General features: G+C 37.5%; 1 protein-coding gene across 37 annotated transcripts in view; it reads left to right on the top strand.

Annotated features, from left to right (window-relative positions):
- The window catches only part of WNK1 (WNK lysine deficient protein kinase 1), a 134,239-nt gene that overhangs the window by 78,469 nt on the left and 34,877 nt on the right, over positions 1-20,893 (top strand). For 16 of the 37 annotated variants that reach the window (XM_089919931.1, XM_022577223.2, XM_089919945.1 and 13 more), the window contains exons 5-8: positions 9,060-9,148; positions 11,096-11,315; positions 12,686-13,019; positions 13,791-13,978. In XM_089919931.1, the coding sequence (XP_089776057.1) occupies positions 9,060-9,148; positions 11,096-11,315; positions 12,686-13,019; positions 13,791-13,978 (831 nt within the window). Of the gene's footprint in view, positions 1-9,059; positions 9,149-11,095; positions 11,316-12,685; positions 13,020-13,790; positions 13,979-16,414; positions 16,673-18,412; positions 19,655-20,893 lie in introns of all 37 variants that reach the window. The other 21 variants (XM_089919922.1, XM_089919928.1, XM_089919918.1 and 18 more) reach the window with 5 other exon arrangements.

Genomic DNA, 20,893 nt, shown 5'->3' with positions numbered 1-20,893 from the left:
CACAATGTTGCCTGTGGAGGAAATGGGCTCTGGAGTTGGGTCTGCTTGAGTTCAGATCCCAGCAATGTCATTTCCTAGCTGATACCTTGGGCAAGTTAATTAACTTCTCTGAGCCTAAGCTGGTAATGAGGATTAAATGAGAAAAGTGCCTAAATCAGTTAGCAGTCAGTACTTATTAGGCATTGCCATTATTACCATTCACATCATTATGACATGCTTAGTAGTGAAATAAGTTGTCTCTTGTTCTATTCTTTTACCTAGCAACATTCAACAAATAGCAGTGTTTAAAATGTGTTTAATGAACTTAAAATAAAGCCAAGTTTTAAATGAGTGAAAATGAGCTCACATTTATCATCTTGCTTCTTGCCAATCACCTTGCAAAGTGCTTTACATATACTATCTTATTTTAATCTTTTGTATTTTGATAAGTAGATAATACCTTCATTTTACAGGTGAGAAGATAGATTCAGAGGTTAAGCATTTTGCCCAAGGACATGAAGGAGAAATACTAATAGTAGGGTCAGAAATCAAGCATCTCTAACATAACACTAATACAAACCTTAAAATGTTTTCCTTTTCCTGTTTCTGTTTTGTAAACTTTTTTCCCTAGATTTCAAGGGAAAAAAAATTTAGGGTACATGGGTAGCATAAGTCTAAGATTGGTGTCACAGGTTTGAGCTCCTGTTTAACAGGGTTCATGATCCCTGTTCAAAAGAGAAAAACTTATCTTGAAGTTTTCTGCCATTGGCAATGAAAAGATCCAAATAAGAGTAGTAATGTACTTAGCACAATTTTTGTCTGCTATTAAAAGAATAGAAACTATGGTAAGCAGTGGCATCAATTTTTTATATGGAGGATAGTGCATTTGAGATTGGAGCAGTACACAAGCTTTCATGTATCCAGAGAGTAATGAGCCTTGGGGAGTCATGAGGTCAGCTAATTTCCTTGGATAGAGCTAGTTGGATTTGGTAGGGAGTTTGAAGAGGCTTGTTTTCCAATGGGATCATAAGGTATGTTCAAATTCCTGTAAACTAATGGTTCATACCAGTAAGAATCTGGCTGAATCCAGCCTCATAACAACCAAGTTAGAAATAATGGGGATTTTTAATTACTTTGTTTGTGTAATTTGACTTTGTCACTGATTCCATTAGCCTTTGGATTGCAAGGTTTGAACATTCTGTCTGGGAAAAACAGAATCAAAGCAGTTGGGGTGAAATTCCTTTTGGCTTTTATATAACAGATTGCATTTCACCCTACTTTTTTACAGAAACAAGTGAAGCTGATTCCTAATTATAGATAGGGTTTGAAAAGTTGGGAAAAACTTCGTATTTTTTTCTTTAGCAGTTGGATTTTTTGTGTGTGTGTGATATCCCAGAGATCTAAATCCACTGGAATTAGCTGAAATGATTCCTTTATAAATTTTATTTCTATTTCCATCCAATAAATTTAAATTATACACATAAGAGAGAACTTGGTGTATTATAGGGTGTATCTTAGGAACATTTTGCATGATTTTCAGAGTCATTCTATTACTGTCCTGTGATTTGATTAATATTAAAGTGTCTTAATCGGACCATTAATCTTAAACCAAACAGTTGGTGTCATTCCCAGCATTTTCAGTGCTAAAAAACAATCGTGAATTCCCTATTTCAGAATTTCACAGAAAAGCTAGTTTTACTTATCCCAACTGAATGTTGATCGATAATTCACACAGCATTAGACTACAGAATAAAAACTGATAGGATATAGAGAGATGGTTTCTACTGTGCTTAAGTAAATTATAATAGTATTGAGTTTCTTGGTATCTTGTAAATAATTTATATGCCAGAAGATTCATACAAATACTTTGTAGTTGCCGCCTTCTCTCTATGTGTGATTTGAGGTATACCTTGAAAGAAGGGTAGGACTCAGTTGACTGAAAAAGGGAGCAGTAGAAAGAATATTCTTGTGAAAATGTGCATTAAGTATTCAGTGAAAAAGTAATTTGGCTGGACTTATTTGGGGGGGGTAGGAGCAGAGAAGTAGGTAGAAGTTGACTTGTGAGGGCTTTTCACCCCAGATTAAGGAAATTAAAAGCACTATAATGTGGGCTAGAAGTAACACTGAACTAGACATTGTTGAATCTGGATTCTAGTTTTTGCTTTACCATTGACTAGGCCCTTACCCACTAGAATATAGGCTCTATTTGTTGTATTCTAGGTGCTGAAGGTAATGCAGTAAATCTAGTAGGTGTCTTATACATACTAGACTAGACTGGACATGACACCTCGTAGATGCCAGTGAATCAATGAATTAATTCCATCTTTGACATGGCATTAATCTCTTTGATCTACAGTTTTCTCATTTGAACAAGTTGGGACTCTAGCTCAGATTCTTTCTAGATCTGTGACCCTGTGGTCATCTTGTAGGTGTGGAGAACTGTTAACCATGTTTGAGTAATGTGTTGTGAGTTAAATGATGTCAGATGATTGGATGAAGCCAGATGATTGAGCTGGCCACAATGTAAAATACAAATTGGAGAGAATAGAAACAGTGAGACCCATCTTAAATTGGTCTAAGTTTAAAGAGGTGAGGTGTTGATAATCTGGATTTTGGTGGTCACAGTTGTTATGCAGAAGAAGCAATGATTTTGAGAAGTAACAAGCCAGTAAAAATCTCATTTTGTCCAACCAGAGATCTTTGGCTTTTGGAGGGGCGGTAGGAGTACTAGCAGCAGAACTATATACGAGCTGTTTTAAACATTTCTCATTGTTTAAAGAGCTCCTAGAGAACAATAGTACTTAAATATTGTGGGAGAAGAAGCATCCAAGAAGACTAAGGTTTCTATTCTGGAAATAATGATACCATTGAAAGAAATGGAGGAAATCCAGAGAAAGGCACTGACTTGAAGAGAAGGAAGAAGTAGAATTTAGACATATAAACTGTTAACATGTATGTGAATGGTATTTTTATTGTATACATTGAAAACTTTTATTTTGATATATAAAAAAAGGCTCATCTTCATAGATCTAGGTATTTGTGCCTATATTATACCACTGTCCAAAAAAAGCTACCTCATTTTTGGTTTTGTTTGTTGCACAGTAAAGTTTAAAAACCTACTCACGTGTTTATGTCTGATGAACCTCTGAAGCAGGGAGCGTGGTGCCCGTTTTCTGGCTCTTCTGTTTTCATTTAGCTTAGCATAGTCCTAAGCAGCTTTGGTCAGACACTTAAGTCAGAGGCATTGGTGGACCGCATTGCTGTATTTATGAGCAATAGCTGGCATCCTACACTGCCTACTTAGTGTACTTCGTAGTGACAAATTGTGTTGAGCAAGAGATCTGTGGCAACTACTTTGAGACAGCTTGTTAGAAATAATAGTCATTTCTAGCCTTTAGAGTAGAAATAATCCTACCAAATAACTTCTAAGCCCTTATCCTCCCGTTACTGAGTAATTAAAGCCTTAGTACCCACTGTCTTGATGGGGATTCAGGCTTACCAAATTACAAGGGATAGCACTTTGTTATGTTATCCATTATAATATTGCAATGAACAGTGCTTTTTCTACCATCTTTGTTAATGGCATGAAGAAAAACCTTTCCTTAATCACTAAAATCAAAGTAGTAGTCATTTGGCACCATGAGATCTTCCTGGCAGATAGAAATGTCTTTAGGTAGATCTTCATATTGAGGCTTTTAGTAATAGGAGGGAACGGAGAAGGATAAATTCTTATCACTTCTGGGTGATAAGAAGCTGTTCACAGCTATTTAATTTTTTTTTTTTAACGTACCATGAGACAGTGGTATGGCAGTTTACCTTAATGTCACCACTTTTTAAATTAGGTTAACAAGAACTATTATGCTCACTTTTCAAGTGGGTTTAAGGAATATGGCCCAGGTCACACAGACTTGGTGCATGAGAGATTGAACTAGGAACTCATTCCCAGTATTGGGATTTCCTTGTCCAGTGTTCTTTTGGCTATATATTCTTAGTTTACATTTTGGTCATTGAATTCGTTCCCCATTTTCTTTTAAAGCATAGTTTCAACATGATTAAGGGGAAGGGGGTGTTTAGATAAACAGATTTCTGGTGTAGGTTTTGATGTCAAGGAGGCAGAACCTGTGGACATAATGGGTGGAGCTTTGAGCAAGTAAAAAAATCTTATTTTGCTTGTTTAGGGATCTGCTGCTGTTGGAGGAGAAGCAGGAGGAGGAGTAGCAGACTAAGTTTCCTTGCTGTTTGGCATGTAGTTTTGTCTAAAGGGCCGATCTAGAATAAGTACATTGTTGGCTCAGAGGAAACTTATGTCTGAGAGTTGGGGAAGCATGGCTAGTGTTAAACAAGAAACGAAACTTCAGCCTGATTTTGATGTCTGCCTTGCTTATGCTGTGGGCTAAGTTACTCTGTTAATTTACATCTCATATATTTCCCCCCTCATTTTCCTCTAACTATAACAAGTCTATTTTGCCTTTTCTGATGGATTTTACAAAGAGAGATTTTTGCTCAGTGTTTGTCATCGTAAATTCTCATTGCTGCTGCTGTCCTCAAAAGGATTGTGTAAATGAGGTGGGTAAGAATTTTCAGTGTATACAAAAGGTATGTTGTAGCCATTTGATGATATGTGTGGAAAGTTTCAGTTAAAGTATTGAGAGTGTTTAGTTCAGAATGCTTTAAGTTAGTTTTGTAGTTTAGTTAGCTTACACAACATTTTGTATGAGGAGGAAGGAGACTTTTCTCAATTCTGAATGGTTAGGAAAAGTTTTGCTCTTATGAAAAGGAAAATGTTACCTTAACACATTTGAAACGTAAGTTTTTAAGAAGCAAGTGCTGACACTCTTTAAGAGCTAGAAGATTGAACCAGAGAATACTATATTATGACTCACTTATATTTTTATTATGACTCACTTTTATTCCAGCAGGTTAGTTGCAAACTATAAGTATATAGAATTGACAGAAAAACTTAGTCTGTAAGATGCATGTATGTGTTTGGGATTTTTCTTAGTTTAAATAAAGCAACATATTTTATAAACATTTTTATCAACTCTTTTTTTTTTTAAAATATCAACTCTCGGTGTGCCCTTGGAGAGTCACGATTGTTGTTATTGTTTTCTTTTTGTACTCCATTTAAGACTGCACAAGAGTCACCTTTGTTTTTTTGTTCAAGAGAATATATAATTTTATATAATCGCAGAAGTGTCTTAAATGAATGTATGTTAGCTGTTCAAGAAGTACTTTTGTTTAATGCAGAGGAACATGTTACTGTCCCATGTCAAAAAACATAATATGGCACTGCTGCCTAAAGAGAGATCCTGTGAATTACAACAGTAAGGAAGAATATTTCTAGAGCTGGCAGGTTGCTAGCTCTGGAAGGATGGAGTGACAGGGTGCGTGTCTTTAACTAACTTAACTTTTCTTATATGTAAAACATTAGCCCAATTTATCTGCCTTAGCACTTTTCTGTTTTGTATTTTTGAACTTCATTCAGAATAGGTGAGCAAAACTTGGCTTCTGCTGGTCAGAACAGGACTAGAATAGGACTCTCTGGGGCTAAATCAGACAGTATAGAAAAGAGGTGACATTTGAAGGATTTTCAGACTCTAAGTTGATTATCTTTGTTGAAATACATAAATTAAAAGGAAAAAAGATGAAATATTATCATTAAAACATTTTCTCATCATTATTCTGTTCTGTCTGGTGCTTAAATCGTGTTTTAGAATAATCTTAAACCAACTTTTTAATTTTAAAAAAATTATCAATTATAAAAAAATAGAGTTCTCTTATCTCTCTTTTAATTTTTGAATTTTATTTTATTTTTTTATACAGCGGGTTCTTATTAGTTATCCATTTTATACATATTAGAGTTCTCTTATCTCTTAAGAACAAGAAGCCTCTAAGTATGATGAGTGCTGTGTATTGAAACGTGTGCTTGTTTATTTTAAGCAGCTTTCCATCATGTGTCCCAGATGTATTTTCTGTAGGTCACTTTCAGGGTCATTGACGTTTCATGCTCATTGTTACTTTTTTTTTTGGTCATTTTTAGGATATAATCCCTAGATATTCTTGCTTCTTTGCAAATGTTCAGAATACTTCTGTTAGATATTTTGATAATTCTGGTTTCTTGATGGTTGCTGAGATTTCTTCTTGTCTTTTTCATTATCTCAGTGGGTAATGTTTTAATACCAGCTGCTGAACTGTCTCCGTTTTACTGGCTGTCTTGGCACCTGCAACATTTTTTAAGGCAGCAGTGGCATCTGAATATGTTGTGTAACATTGGTATGGAATTTTCTGTACCTAAATCTTGGCTGTATGTTGAGAAAGCAGCTTAACCTAGCAGAGTCAACGTGTTATATGATGCGTAGTTGCTGGTTTTGTCATTATGACCTTATATCTCATTTGTTCAACTAGCATTTCTACTTGTAAATAGGAATTCTTGTTTGTAAAGTCATGAATGTATGTATGTCTGCATAGGTAGGATTAACGAGAGGGTTATTTTTAAGGATAACCAAGGATGAAAGCAGGTTCACTGTGGATCTTGGTGATTATTTTTCGAAGAGAATCCTTTGCTTCCTTTTAACTGTAAGCTTTATTATCTTTGGTGATGGCCTTTGAAATCAGAGGTGTGCCTTAGGTCAGCAAACTTAATAATTCAAAGAGATGTCAACCTAGATAATCACATATGACTCTAGTTCCCATTAATATAGTTGGACAGGTATTATCCCCATTTGCTAGAGAGGGACTCTGAAGCTCAGAGCTGCTTCTGCTTGTCCAGTTCACAGTGATTTCAAGTCTTCTGTTACATCCTTTGATCTTTCCAGTATGCCTATGCTAAATTGAAACAGAAGAGTCTTTTAATATAGTCAGTATAGGTGTGATTTATTAACTCAGTATGTAGAGTTTTATTGCCAGAAGGCTAAACTACATTCCTCTAAAGTGTATGTGTTTATGGAAGTAGGAACATTTTTTTCTAATCATAGTCTATATCCTCTTTTAACTACTTCGCTGTAACATATGGAATGTCTTTACATGCAAAGGCCAACTGTGTATTAATGTCCAATTTTAGCAAAGAACAGTCCTTCAGATAATTTTCTGCCAATAGTGAATGTTCTAAGAACTTAATATATGGTATTCTAGATTGTTTTTCCCATTATATTCATAAATAGCATCTTAAAAGTTTGCTTTTATACACTTTTACATGTTTATTGTAGAAAAACAAATATAAAACAAAATCCCCAGTGTTTCTACTACCAGAGAACTTTTAGTGAGTATCATCCTTTTTTTCCCTTAAAACAGTTCCCGTTTTCTTTAGCTTTAATTTGAAATACCATACCAGCTTGCTCAGTTAAAGCATTCTTTTGCTTCAGCAGCGTTATTTTTTGTTTTCATTAGAATGATTATGCGAAGACAAAGACTAGTTGGAAAACTTAGCTGGCCTTGAAAAATAAAAAGATTGAGGAAAATACAAATACTTATCTTTGTAGTCATTACTTAGAAACAAACATTTTAAATACATGGATTTTTAACTTTAGGGTCAGCCTTATTAGACAGTTTCGTGTTGTGGAAAGTTAGCCCTAGAGGGAGACTCCTCCAAATCAGAACTTTTTAAAAAAAATTGATTGATTAATTGATTGATTATTTTTGGCTGTGTTGGGTCTTTGTTGCTGTGTGCAGGCTTTCTCTAGTTGTGGCGAGCGGGGGCTACTCTTCGTTGCAGTGCGTGGGCTTCTCATTGTGGTGGCTTCTCGTTGCAGAGCACGGGCTGTAGGCGCGCGGGCTCTGTAGTTGTGGCTCGCGGGCTCTAGAGCGCAGGCTCAGTAGTTGTGGCACATGGACTTAGTTGCTCCGCAGCATGTGGGATCTTCCCGGACCAGGGCTCGAACCCGTGTCCCCTGCATTGGCAGGCCAATTCTTAACCACTGCGCCACCAGGGAAGTCCCTTCCCCTTTTTAAATTAATTAATTAATTAATTAATTTATCTTTATAACTTTTGAATAATGTAGTGAGTAATTGATGAGAATTATCCCACCACAACCCTAGTATTTAAAGACTTTAGAGCTAACCATTTGATATATTTCATTTCAATCTGTGAGAGATTACACACATTTCTGTGGTTTATCAAATTATATCACTAATTCTAATATATATCATCACTGAGACAGTAGCTGGTTATAATTTATAATATATTCTAACTTTTCTAGTCCTGTCTCCTGTTTCCTACTCCCTGTGTGTTATGTGGTTATAGACTTACCGTGCCACTTGGACAGTATATCGGTGTTGCTACTTCAAATCAATCCATGTGGTTACTTAGATGAGGCAAGAATAGATAATGAGATGTTCTTCTCCATACCGCCTCTCAGACAGGAGTGGTTTGTTATTCTTCTTTCTTATATATATTTTCCACACACTGTTGAAATTTTATTTGCAAAAAATTTACACTTTGTGAAGATTCTAAAATACTACTGTGATACTGTTTAGTATTGAATTTTCTTCGGAGATTAATTGGAGAGCTTGTCTTTCATATGGGTCTGATGTATCACTTGTGATTTTATGTTTCATATGTACAAGACAGTTTGCTCTTCAGTTATCCAGTTATGCCAAACCAATCCAAATTCTTAACTTCTGGTTGGGGTTGTTAAGGTATACTACTATAATAATAGAACACTTGCCAAACTGAGCATGCGAATTCATGCCCATAAATGTTATGTTGATTAATGTGTTCGGGAACGACGTTGAACAGGAGATCTCCTAACCAATTAGAACATTTGGCCTTCTTTTTAGCCAGTAACTTCCATTACCTGAAACACAGCAAAAGATGTTAACAACAGCCTAAGTTTTTCGCTAGCCGTATGAAGCCATGGAAGTGAGTGACTCCACTACCTTAACTATTCCCTATTGTTATCTCGAAGGGGCTAAATTGCCACTTCCGAGCTCTGACCCTGCATGGACTAGATCCTGCAGGCAAATCAGAAAAAAGCCAGGATGGTAAGAAGGAATCTAGTAGAACCTTAAGAGGCAAGTAAAAATAAAGTTCAAAGTCCCTGTCTTCGTTAACCTGTTTCTGTTGCTATTTTTATGATTTTCAGGGGGTGAAGCCAGCCAGTTTTGACAAAGTAGCAATTCCTGAAGTGAAGGAAATTATTGAAGGATGCATACGGCAAAACAAAGATGAAAGGTAAGTTGCCTCTTTTGACCTGGGTATTGCTTAAACGAAAACTTCAAGTGTAATAGGCTCTCAGTAGAACACTCAATCTAAGGTGTATTTAATACTTTACTTGCACTCAATCTAAGGTGTATTTAATACTTTACTTGTGATTAGTTTCTCTGTTTATGTCTTGTAATATCTCTTTTTTTTTTCTTTTTTTTTTTTTTGCGGTACACGGGCCTCTCACTGTTGTGGCCTCTCCCGTTGCGGAGCACAGGCTCCGGACGCGCAGGCTCAGCGGCCATGGCTCATGGGCCCAGCCGCTCTGCGGTATGTGGGATCTTCCCGGACCGGGACACAAACCCGTGTCCCCTGCATCGGCAGGCGGACTCTCAACCACTGAGCCACCAGGGAAGCCCTGTCTTGTAATATCTTTAAAAGTACAGTTCTGTCCATTGAAGGTAGTATTCACATTTGGTATACTGAAATGTTGTAAGAATGTGGTTTGGTAGAGTTTAATTAAACCCAAACCACCTTAAACATAGCTGCTGCATTCAGTAAGAACTACTTACAGCATCAGCATGATTTGTAAAACTCAGTAGGGTTCTGTCCTTAATGCAGCAGATCTGTTCCTTAGTCCTTTACCCATTGAATTCTAAAAGATGAAATAAAATATTGGCTCTTTAAAATCAACTCAGCTATGCAGGTCTTGATTTGCTGTTACTATGCCAGAACTGAAGAAGAGCAAAATGTCAAAATTCCTTTGAGTAAAAAGAGACGACTTCACCCAGAGCTTGGGAGGAGATCTGGCTTAGTCATTTATGCTTACAGAGGACTTTTCTCAGAGGAGGGGCAAGTATCTGATCTGCCATATAGCTGATTCATCACCCGTTAGGCATGGCAAAGGTCCAATGTCTGTTTTTGAAAAATAATCTACTTTCACCATCCCCCCTCACCCTCCAAAGAAGAAAAAGTAGACCAGGTAGTGCAGATAGAAATTGTAAATTGAGCATAATCTACCTCCTGAAGAATGCGAGTGATCAGGTACATCAACCAAATTAAAGAATTCCATATCTTCACTTCTCCAGTCTCATATTCTTTCCACAACTTTGTTATTTGGAAGAACTTAACATCATGATCTTTAAGGCTTTTTAGTAGAAATTTAGTTGGGTTTCTATTTTCATATACACTGATTAAAAAGGAGAGTCTTTAATCTCTTTAAGAACTTTTTTAAAAAACTATAAATAAAGGAATATTTGTCTCCAGTCTTAGAGTGTGTTACTCTTGTTTCTTTACTGGATGGAACAGTTTACTAGATTACTGGTATTTTGAGACCATTTATCTAGAGAAAATTGTTCCACAATCAGACTTCTGCTTGCCTAGTACACAAGGTGTTGAACAAAGAATTGAGAGGATATATTGGAGTAAATAAAGGTTGCTGTAGTAGAAGGTAATGTACTAGAAATAAAAAGATTTTCGAGTTTTGATTCCACCATTTATGACTTTTATAACTGTGAGCAAGATTGTCAGTCTCTCTGAGGATCCATTTCCTAATAATCAGGAAATGATATTTCATTGGATGCTGGTCAAGGATCAGATGAGATCATACATATGAGATTTTTTGTTAACTATAAGCACTATGTAAATGATTATGTGATATTTTGAAGCTATGATATTCTATGTATTACTCGCTATTATTAGTACACTGTTAACTAAGATGAGATTAGATCATTAGATTTTAAAAGTATCACTTTGAGCTCTTATTCATAAATGAGATTGTTCTGATGTTCTGTAAGTTGAATAAAACTATAATCACTGTTCAAATGGAGCAATGTAGAATGAGTTACAGAATTTCTCTTGTTCTTCTTTTTGCAGTCTGTTTTCATTATTCCAATAACAATAATCAGCCATACTTGAAAAGTATCTTTTAAATCTAATGGTATTTTGTTTTTTGTTTCTTTCCCCTCTCTTTTGAAGATACTCTATCAAAGACCTCTTGAACCACGCCTTCTTCCAGGAGGAAACAGGGGTACGGGTAGAATTAGCAGAAGAAGATGATGGCGAAAAGATAGCCATTAAATTATGGCTACGCATTGAAGATACTAAGAAATTAAAGGGGAAATACAAAGACAATGAAGCTATTGAGTTTTCCTTTGACTTGGAGAGAGATGTACCAGAAGAGGTTGCTCAAGAAATGGTAAATTAACACTAGTCAGCCATTTAAAAATTGATGTAGACGTATATACATTGATACTGTTGAGCAGAAAAGCAGTTTATGAAGCAGTGTGTATGGCATATTCCACTGGTATAAAATTGTGTTGATTAATGGCCCTAAAAGCTATTTTTATTTTAAGAGACATGTATAGACGTAGATACGTGTATATTAGGAGATGTATATAGACATAGATACGTATAAGGATGGATGGACGGACAGACAGGCAGGCGGGCAGACAGAGATACAGAAAGAGAGAGAACAAACCAGAAAGCATTCTGAAGTAATTTTGAAAGTCTGTAAGGTTGACTGACTGCTAATTAGTATAACCTATTTAGTTAGAATGACAAGGTATGTTTTCTAAATACTGATACAGTAGCCTTTGATCAGTCATCTGGATAAACCCTATAAATAGATCACACATTGTTTTTACTTCAAAGGGAGTTTTCAAGATCAATTATTAGTAGGAAGCCCTTGGTGAATCATTTTTGAAGTATGTCTAAAAGATCACTGTTCAGAAAGGAAACTCTTCACCCATCTTAGGCTTGCCATGGTGCCTAAATAGCCATTTACTGTGCAAAGATACTCACAGACTGTCTCTGCTAGAATGTGTTAGAACCATTCAGTACTACTTACCTCTGAGAAGGGGTCAGGTATGAAAGAGGTACTTATTTTTAATTGTCAGGTTTTCATACTGTTTGAGGTTTTTATTTTTAACCTTCATATATTTACCACAGTTGTCTTATCTGGTTAAGTGGTTGTCTAGTGAAAGGAAGTAAAAGCAACACAGGTTAATATTAATATTGATGGTTACATGTGAGCGGGAAATAGAGTGAATATAATAGAATGAGCCTTTTGGTTTAAAAACTTTGATGTTGGGACTTCCCTGGTGGTGCAGTGGTTAAGAATCTGCCCTCCAATGCAGGGGACTCGGGTTCGATCCCTGGTCAGGGAACTAGATCCCACATGCATGCCAAAACTAAAGAGCACCCATGCTGCAACTAAGACCTGGTGCAACCAAGATAAATTAAATAGATAAAAATTTAAAATAAAAATAAATAAATAAAAACTTTGGCGTTTAGGTTCCCCATTGTTTTGTTGTTATAGCTAGTGAAGGTACATGTACCCCATAAGTTTCTACAAAGATAATAGCACCCACCCCATGAGTATCTCAGAATATGGTGGTGAAGTGTGTAATGCAGACCAGTAGTTTCACAGTTTGGTTAAGACCAGTCCTTAGAGAGTTCCTTCTTCCCCTTCTTCTCTACTTTTCTCCCCAAAAGTACCTTTTTTTGTGTTTGGTTTGTTTTCTTTTGATATCCTGTTGCTTCCTAATGTACCCTTTTATCCTTCAGGTAGACTCTGGGTATGTCTGTGAAGGTGATCACAAGACCATGGCAAAAGCCATCAAAGATAGAGTGTCATTAATTAAGAGGAAGCGAGAACAGCGTCAGTTGGTGCGGGAGGAGCAAGAAAAAAGAAAGCAGGAAGAGAGCAGCCTCAAACAGCAGGGGGAGCAGCAGTCCAGTGCTTCCCAGGCAGGAGCCCAGCAGCCCCCTTCGACGTGCACTGGTGGACCTGCGGCCTCTACCACTTCAGCTTCTGTTTCCACACAAGTAGAGCCGGAGGAGCCTGAGGCAGATCAGCACCAACAGCTGCAGCACCAGCCACCTGGTGTGTCTGTGTTGTGTGAGTCCCGGGGGAAGCGCGCAGGGTTGCTAAAGATACTCCTAGTTGACTTTTTATCTTCGCAGTCATCATTTCGCACTGACCTCTTGGTTTTGAAGTAGAAATCTAATGTGTAAATAAGAAGTTTGAAATGGTTGCCATCTACCTTTCTTACGTCCATAGCTAATAGAGTATGGATGGGACAGTGAGGAAATAGGATTAGGATATAAAACAATTCTACAGGTTCCAACATCTTGAAAGTTCTAATTTGTAGATCTCTACTTTTTATAATTCCTTAAAATATAATTAGTAGTGAAAAATAACAAGTTTATCTTAGCTGCTTACTTTTGAACCCACTAATCCGGTTCAGCTCTTTTAGCAAAGCTGAATAACATATAAACTAGAAACTAATGAGACTGCTAGTTAGTATTTTGAACTACCTTCTTAATACTAAGGACCCACTGGTCTCCACAGTTAAGACTTTGGAAGCTGTCAAACTTCAGGCTGACTAATAACATTCTGTTTTATTCCCCTTGTTCTTCAGGTGGGAAAATACTGTGATAGTCAGGGAATTTTTTTTTTTTAAGACAGAACTTTTTTCTGTATGGATCCCTCATTTAAACATGGAAATCTACTTAGTAAAATTAGTATTTATTTTTTATTTAGTTCAGGTCTGTGCAAAGAAAAAAACCAATTCACCCTAAAATCAGGGGTTTGTGATGGGAAAATGTGAACCTTCTTTTCATGATTTGTCTCTTTGTCTTGTTTTTTGGCAATTTATTTCTCCTTCAGCTGACGGGACGATTGACAGTGGTCAGGGATCTTCTGTCTTCACAGAGTCTCGAGTGAGCAGCCAACAGACAGTTTCGTATGGTTCCCAGCATGAGCAGGCACATTCCACTGGCACCCTCCCAGGGCACACAGCGTCTGTTGTCCAAGCACAGGCTCAGCCCCATGGGGTATATCCACCCTCAAGTATGGTGAGTAGCCGTGCAAGAGAGTGTAAGCCTATAATGTGTTCAGTTCAGACTCTTTTGCCAAATTAGTAACAGCATGAGTCCAGAGTAAAAAATACAAATGGCGCATTACCAAAGGAGGCAGGTTTATCACAGAGTATAATCGGAGTCGTTCAGGCAGGGGAGGATACCTACATTAATGTGTGAAGACACTGTTTACAAGATTTGAACCAATCTGTGTTTGATTAAAGATAATGCTCTCTTTAGCCCTTCAGTGTTGAAACTGTTCCAAGCAGTGTAAGACGGGCCCACAAGTGGTTTGGGGGCGGGGGCAAGGAGAGTTTTTCAGAAGTTACTTAAAAGAATTACTGAGTGTTTTCTGTAAGGTGTCTTAATGTATAAAACACAGGTAAGACTTTAGGCCATGATAGAATGCTGCATGTGAGTACTCTATAGTGAAGGAATGACCGTTTAATTTAGCGCTTGTGTTCAGTCATCAGTTGCTGTGCGTGTTCTTGCCTTAAAGTCTGTGTTGGACGCGAGTTCCTTCCCCAGTATATGTTCATTTGCTTTTTCCCTTTATTTTGGTATCTGTTTTATGACTGATTTATTTTCAGCATCAACTTATAGAAATTATATCCTGAAACATTTTATACATTTATATCTATGCATATACACACACATTATTACCCATGTTTTACATTAGCCACTCTTGCTTCTCATATAGAGAATGTTCAAATAGATCATTAGATAATACCCCATTTCTTATGTTGACCCTCCGTGAAGTCTTCAGAGGTGAATAAGATGCATTTTCTGCCTCAGGAAGGAACTGTAGGGCCCTTGTTTAGTGAGATCTTTAGGCAGATAGATTGTCCCTCTTTCTCAGAAAGCTTTTAATCTGAATTCGTGGAACTCTTGCTCTTCATTAAATGAAACTCTATCTTTTTCTGGTAAGAAAACACTTCTGCTTGTTGTGGTCTCTTATCCTACAGCTTGGAATAAAAGATGTTTGGCTAGGTCTCAAGATGGATGGCCACAGTAACAGAAAGAAAACTTCCAATGTACTAATGTTCTAACAACCTACTTCTCTAACCTTTAAGATAAGTAGGTAGGGTAGAAGAGCTTTATACAGACTGTACAGGTGTATTTCTGTGATCTAACAAATATTATTTGTCAGCATTTCTTGTCACTTTCTACTCTTGTTGATTTCTTCTGGATCATCATAACTATAGATTTTTTTAAAACTATTTTTAATCTCTTGGCTTCCCTCATGACAGGGTTTATGAACTTTGGGTCTCTGTTTTAGAAAAGGAAATGGACTGATCATTTATGAAGATGTTAAATATTTGTGCCACAAATATAGCTACATTTGATGCTCTAAAAGCAGACTTTAATGAAATACGACAGTCTTCTTGCCTTTTAATGACAATATTCTGTGGAAGTATTATGAAGAGTTATTAAATATTAAGGATTTTTCAAAACTTTTATAATTATTCCTTTCTAATTCCAGAAAGAATTTACTGTGGCTTGCAACAGTATGTATCAATTATAAGTGGAATTAAGAATAAAAGAGAAGCAAGAGTGGGAAAAAAAGAAAATGTAATCAGTTACACAGTTCACAATATCTGAAAGGAAATAACAGATTTGCTCAGGGCAGCCTTGCAGCGTTAGGTTTACTGCTTTGTAGCTATATTAAAACCTTTATGTTAAGGTGCTTCAAACTTTCTAACTTTGTAAACCAAAGTTGAACCTCTGATGTGGCTGAAAAAAATTTAACGTTACTCTTTAGAGATTCACATTTCAGTTATTTTTCCATTGACTACTTTAATAAAAATACAGAATGTTTCCTGTATCTATTATGAATTATGTCTAGAAAGCTAATGCTCTTCCTAGGAAATGACTTTTTAACTTATAAAGATAGGCAAGTGTAATAAGTACAATACTGTGAGCCAACAACTTTTTTGTCTAATGCCTTCTAAAATAGAACTGAGAAATCTTTTATGTCTGAGGTTTCCAGAGCCTCCTGCAAAGCGATCCAGGCTTAAAATCTTCTACATCTTATAATGTATGTGAAACTAATAGAATTCATTCTTGTTTAATCTTAATAAGTTTGCAGAAACTGCAAGCCACCATTCATCGTTTTCCCTGTCTGTTCTGCTGCCTCAGTCAGTCGGTCATTCTTACTCGCACACTCATAACAATTAATGTTATTGCAGAATGTTTAGGAAGATACCTGGTCATTGTTGTGGTTGTTCATACGTGACCAACAGTGCAGAGAGAATAGTTACGATCTGCCAAGTGTGCTTTGCGGGATTCCGTCTCTCCTCAAAACATGGCTTTGTGGAATTGAGGAGGATGGAACATTTCTTTACGTCAAGTATGCCCTGTTACCATTGTACCTTTGGTTATCCTGTTTTCAGAGTGCTATGTTTTTCATGTGTGTGTTTGTTTTCTGTTTAGCCTCGTCGTGGCCGTAGCATGTCAGTTTGTGTCCCCCATCTTTCTGCTGTTCCCTCTCTGTCCTGCATCTCTCCCAGTGCTCCTTCCACCCCACCACCAGTGCTGTCTGCACCTTCTTCTCCTTCCCTCCTTCGGACTGCCCCCGAGGACACCTCTGCCGAAAAGCTTTCTAAAGCATTGGAGAGTGTCCTGCCTATGCACTCTGCCTTTCAGCACAAGCACCGACGCTCCAGCCTGCCTTCCCTCTTTGTCAGTACTGTATGTAACATAAACTTCCTGACAAAACTTATTACCAGTGAATACATCCAGGCATCAAGAATTTTAATACAAATTAAGTAAAGAACAGGGCTAGACTTACTAATATATTGTGCTTTTACGTTACCAGTTTTTCCTATGGTTTCCCATAACTTTTTGTTATGTAAGGCTTTAAGGGGGAGAAAAGCAAGGGGGTCATGAGAGAGAATGCTTCTAACACCCTTGGCATCTATCAGCGGGTAGCCATAAAATTGAGCTTTTGTTATATTCTCCTGTCCCCCACCAATGTATTCAGATCCTTGCATTTTCATATCTTAGCAAAGAATGTATGTATTATTTAATTTTAAACTCGTTGGCTTAATCAAAAGCAAATTTTCTCTTTATCAGACATTACCCAAACATGTTTTCTCCTCACTTTATTCCAAAGAGACACTAATGACAATGGATGAGTCCATTTTTTTCCAATAGTGAGTGAAGAATAATTGAAGAGGGAAAGTTGCTTTTAGTTTGTTAGCTGTTTAAAATGAGGTGTCAACAAACTAAAAGGCCCCACATAATGTTCCCTCTTGGAAATTTTTTTTCTTTGAATAAAGTGGCATCTTGACTCTAATGGAACACATTAGATACACATATGGTACATGTGATTTTCTTTGGCCCCATTAATGTCTGTGGAAGGTCTATCTTTCAGAGTTGTTTTAAACACTGTGGTACTTTGCTGCTGCTTTTCCAGATAGAGAATTTAGTTAACATTCTGATCTAGCAACCCCCAAATCTTGAGATTTTTACCTAGGAGAATGATTAACTGTATAGTGTTTTATGGCTTTGGGATACTCTTTGAATAAACAACAGTAAGATGGAGCATTCTGAGTCAAAACAGAAACCTCCTTTTAGCTGTTGTGAAGAAGTAACAGTGGAGCCATTTTGCCTATTTGATAGGGGTCTTCCCTATTGAAAGAATGAAACTGATCTACCTTTTTAAAAAAAGAGTCTGTGAAAGTGAATTATTACAGTGTGTACTGTTTGCATTTGACAGGGTACAATTCTAACTTCAGAGTTTTTAATCTAGAACTGCCTCTGTGACAAAAAGTGCTGTTAAATCAAGTTGGCTCTTATTTAAATTATCCTTTTCACCTGTTTTGAACACCAAATTAGTCAACACAACTAGAATCAGAAAAGTGGACATTCAGTGATTTGGCATCTGTAACATGTTTCATGTAGTAAAATTAACTGCATTTGGTTTGGGGCAGACAGGGGAAAGACATGACAGTCACTGGCCAAGTGGTGTATATTTTACTGTACACCAAAAATCTCTTCTGATTTCTAGTCAGAAGACATACTGTTAGTTGATCAGAAATGAACCCTTGGAGCCTCTAACACACCAGCAGACAATAAGGCTTCAGAGTAGGAAGACTTGGTACAGTTATAAGTGAACATACAAATTGTAGGTAAATTCAGAATAATCACTTAGAAGGTTAAATTCTTCCATTTCCTTTGAGAGGGGAAAGTTGTGGAAAAGCAGCTCTTATCTAATGCAGAGAGTCCCACAGAATAATTTTATTGACCCTGGATGTATTTAATGGATTTTTACTATGCACATAATTTCCAAAAGCATTGTTATTTCTTTATTAATTATAAATTTGGTGTAACTGTTTCATAGCATTACACAGAGTTACCCAATTGTGCATGTCAATGTAATTTCACATATGAATGTATGAATTACTTGTCTTATTCATGTTGATACAGCCTCAGTCCATGGCGCATCCGTGTGGGGGGACCCCAACATACCCAGAATCACAGATATTTTTCCCAACTATTCATGAACGTCCAGTTTCTTTTTCACCACCTCCCACCTGTCCACCGAAGGTGGCCATTTCCCAGCGGCGTAAGAGCACCTCCTTCCTGGAAGCCCAAACTCACCACTTCCAACCCCTGCTGAGGACTGTTGGCCAAAATCTTCTTCCACCTGGTGGCAGCCCAACTAACTGGACACCAGAGGCTGTAGTTATGTTGGGTACTGCAGCCAGTAGAGTCACTGGAGAGCCATGTGAGACACAGGTCCAACCTATGTTTGAACCAACTCAAGTTTACAGTGACTATAGACCTGGACTAGTACTTCCGGAAGAAGCTCACTACTTTATTCCTCAGGAAGCAGTGTATCTAGCTGGGGTACAATACCAGGCCCAGGTGGCAGAACAGTTTGAGGGCATTCCATACAACTCACCAGTCCTGTCAAGTCCTATGAGACAGACACCTGAACAGAAGCCAGGGCAAGGGGGCCCTACCTCAAGTTCTGTCTTTGAATTTCCACCCGGACAGGCTTTCGTGGTAGGACACCTCCAGAATTTAAGATTAGATTCTGGACTGAGCCCAGGATCTCCCCTCTCTAGCATTTCTGCACCTATCAGTACAGACGCTACAGGCTTGAAATTTCACCCTGTCTTTGTTCCTCATTCTGCACCTGCTGTGTTAACTCATAACAATGAGAGCAGAAGCAATTGTGTATTTGAGTTTCACGCTCGTACTCCATGCTCCTCTTCAGGAGAAGGAGGAGGAGGAGTTTTGCCTCAGCGCATTTACCGAAATCGACAGGTTGCTGTGGACTTGAATCAGGAAGAACCACCTCCTCAATCCACAGGATTACACGGCCGCCTGCAGCCTGTGACTGAAGAACAGCATGATTTCCAGGCCCCAGAACTGACCGTCTCTGTGGTAGAGCCCACCGGACAGAGCTGGCCCATAGGAAGCCCAGAATATTCCAGTGATTCCTCACAAATCACTTCTTCAGACCCCAGTGATTTTCAATCACCTCCCCCTACAGGGGGAGCAGCTGCATCTTTTGGCTCTGACGTCTCATTACCCTTTATCCGTCTGCCTCAGACAGTGTTACAAGAATCCCCACTTTTCTTCTGTTTCCCCCAAGGAGCCACATCTCCGCAGGTTTTATCTGCCTCATTTTCTTCGGGAGGATCTGCACTCCATCCACAGGTTATAGGAAAACTTCCACGGTTCTTTTACACTACCCTACTGTGCACCATTACGTTTAAGTTTTCTATCCCTCCTTTCCATTCATGAGGGATATTGTTTAATTTTATTATGGAGTTTCTCCATTGGGAGGGGGGTGATTTTAAACTACTTGTATTTAAGAGCAAAATATGAGACCGAAGCGGCCCGATTTACCGATAACATGTGTACACCCTTGGAAAAGAGAGCACAAAAACTAGAATTTTAGTTACTCATCAAAATCAATTACTTCTGTCCATATGTAGAGTGGACAGAGTTTTCAGCTATTAGTGAACACATAAATGTCTGTAAAGTTGACTGAGCATTGATTATTTACAAATATTAATGTGAAGTATTTCTTTCTCCCTAGAAACAAACATGGCTAGTTTTTAAAAAAATAGAGAAGATGACATTTCTTTTCCTGTAAAATGCAAAGAATGAAAAATAAGAAATCTTTTTTTTTTTTTTTAAGTAGTGTTAGGAATATACAGAGTTTTCATTAGTATGGAAGGATCTTAAAAGACAGAGAGGAAACATCTTAGGAATTTGTCTTAACAAATGAGGATGCCTTTTAAAAATGGCATTAGTCAGGGCTTCCCTGGTGGCGCAGTGGTTGAGAGTCCGCCTGCCGATGCAGGGGACACGGGTTCGTGCCCTGGTCCGGGAAGATCCCACATGCCGCGCAGCAGCTGGGCCCGTGAGCCGTGGCTGCTGAGCCTGCGCATCCGGAGCCTCTGCTCTGCAATGGGAGAGGCCACAACAGTGAGAGGCCCGTGTACCGCAAAAAAAAAAAAAAAAAAAAAAAAAAGGCATTAGTCAAACAGGTCACTGTGTATTATATGTTCAAATAAAATGTTAATCCACAAAATTGATTCTAATTTTTAGCAACTAAGTTAGAATCTAGTGTGGGTGACGGGGGTTTTTTTGTTTTGTTTTAGGGATTTGTGGTACATGTTGCAAGGTAAAGACCATTAGATACCTCAGTTCTTAGATTTTTCCTCAACAAATTTAGATTTTGTTGTTTATGAATATGAGCATATGCACACTCTTGCAAATAAAGACAAAGTGATGGACGTAATAGCATTCAAGAAGTGGAGTCAGTATTGACTATTTCATATATTATTCCTTTGATACATTTTGTCAAATGTATAAGTCTTATAAAATTTATGTAGGAGACTATGCAGTTAAATAGGAAACTTTGCAATTATATATTCAAGATATCAT

Source organism: Delphinapterus leucas, chromosome 11 (assembly GCF_059928025.1).
Source record: "Delphinapterus leucas isolate spDelLeu-1000000601 "Yukka" chromosome 11, BTC_Dleu_Yukka2, whole genome shotgun sequence".
Classification (NCBI taxonomy): domain Eukaryota; kingdom Metazoa; phylum Chordata; class Mammalia; order Artiodactyla; family Monodontidae; genus Delphinapterus; species Delphinapterus leucas.
The sequence above is the reverse complement of the archived record's forward strand: the minus strand, read 5'-3'. Positions and strand labels throughout refer to the sequence as shown.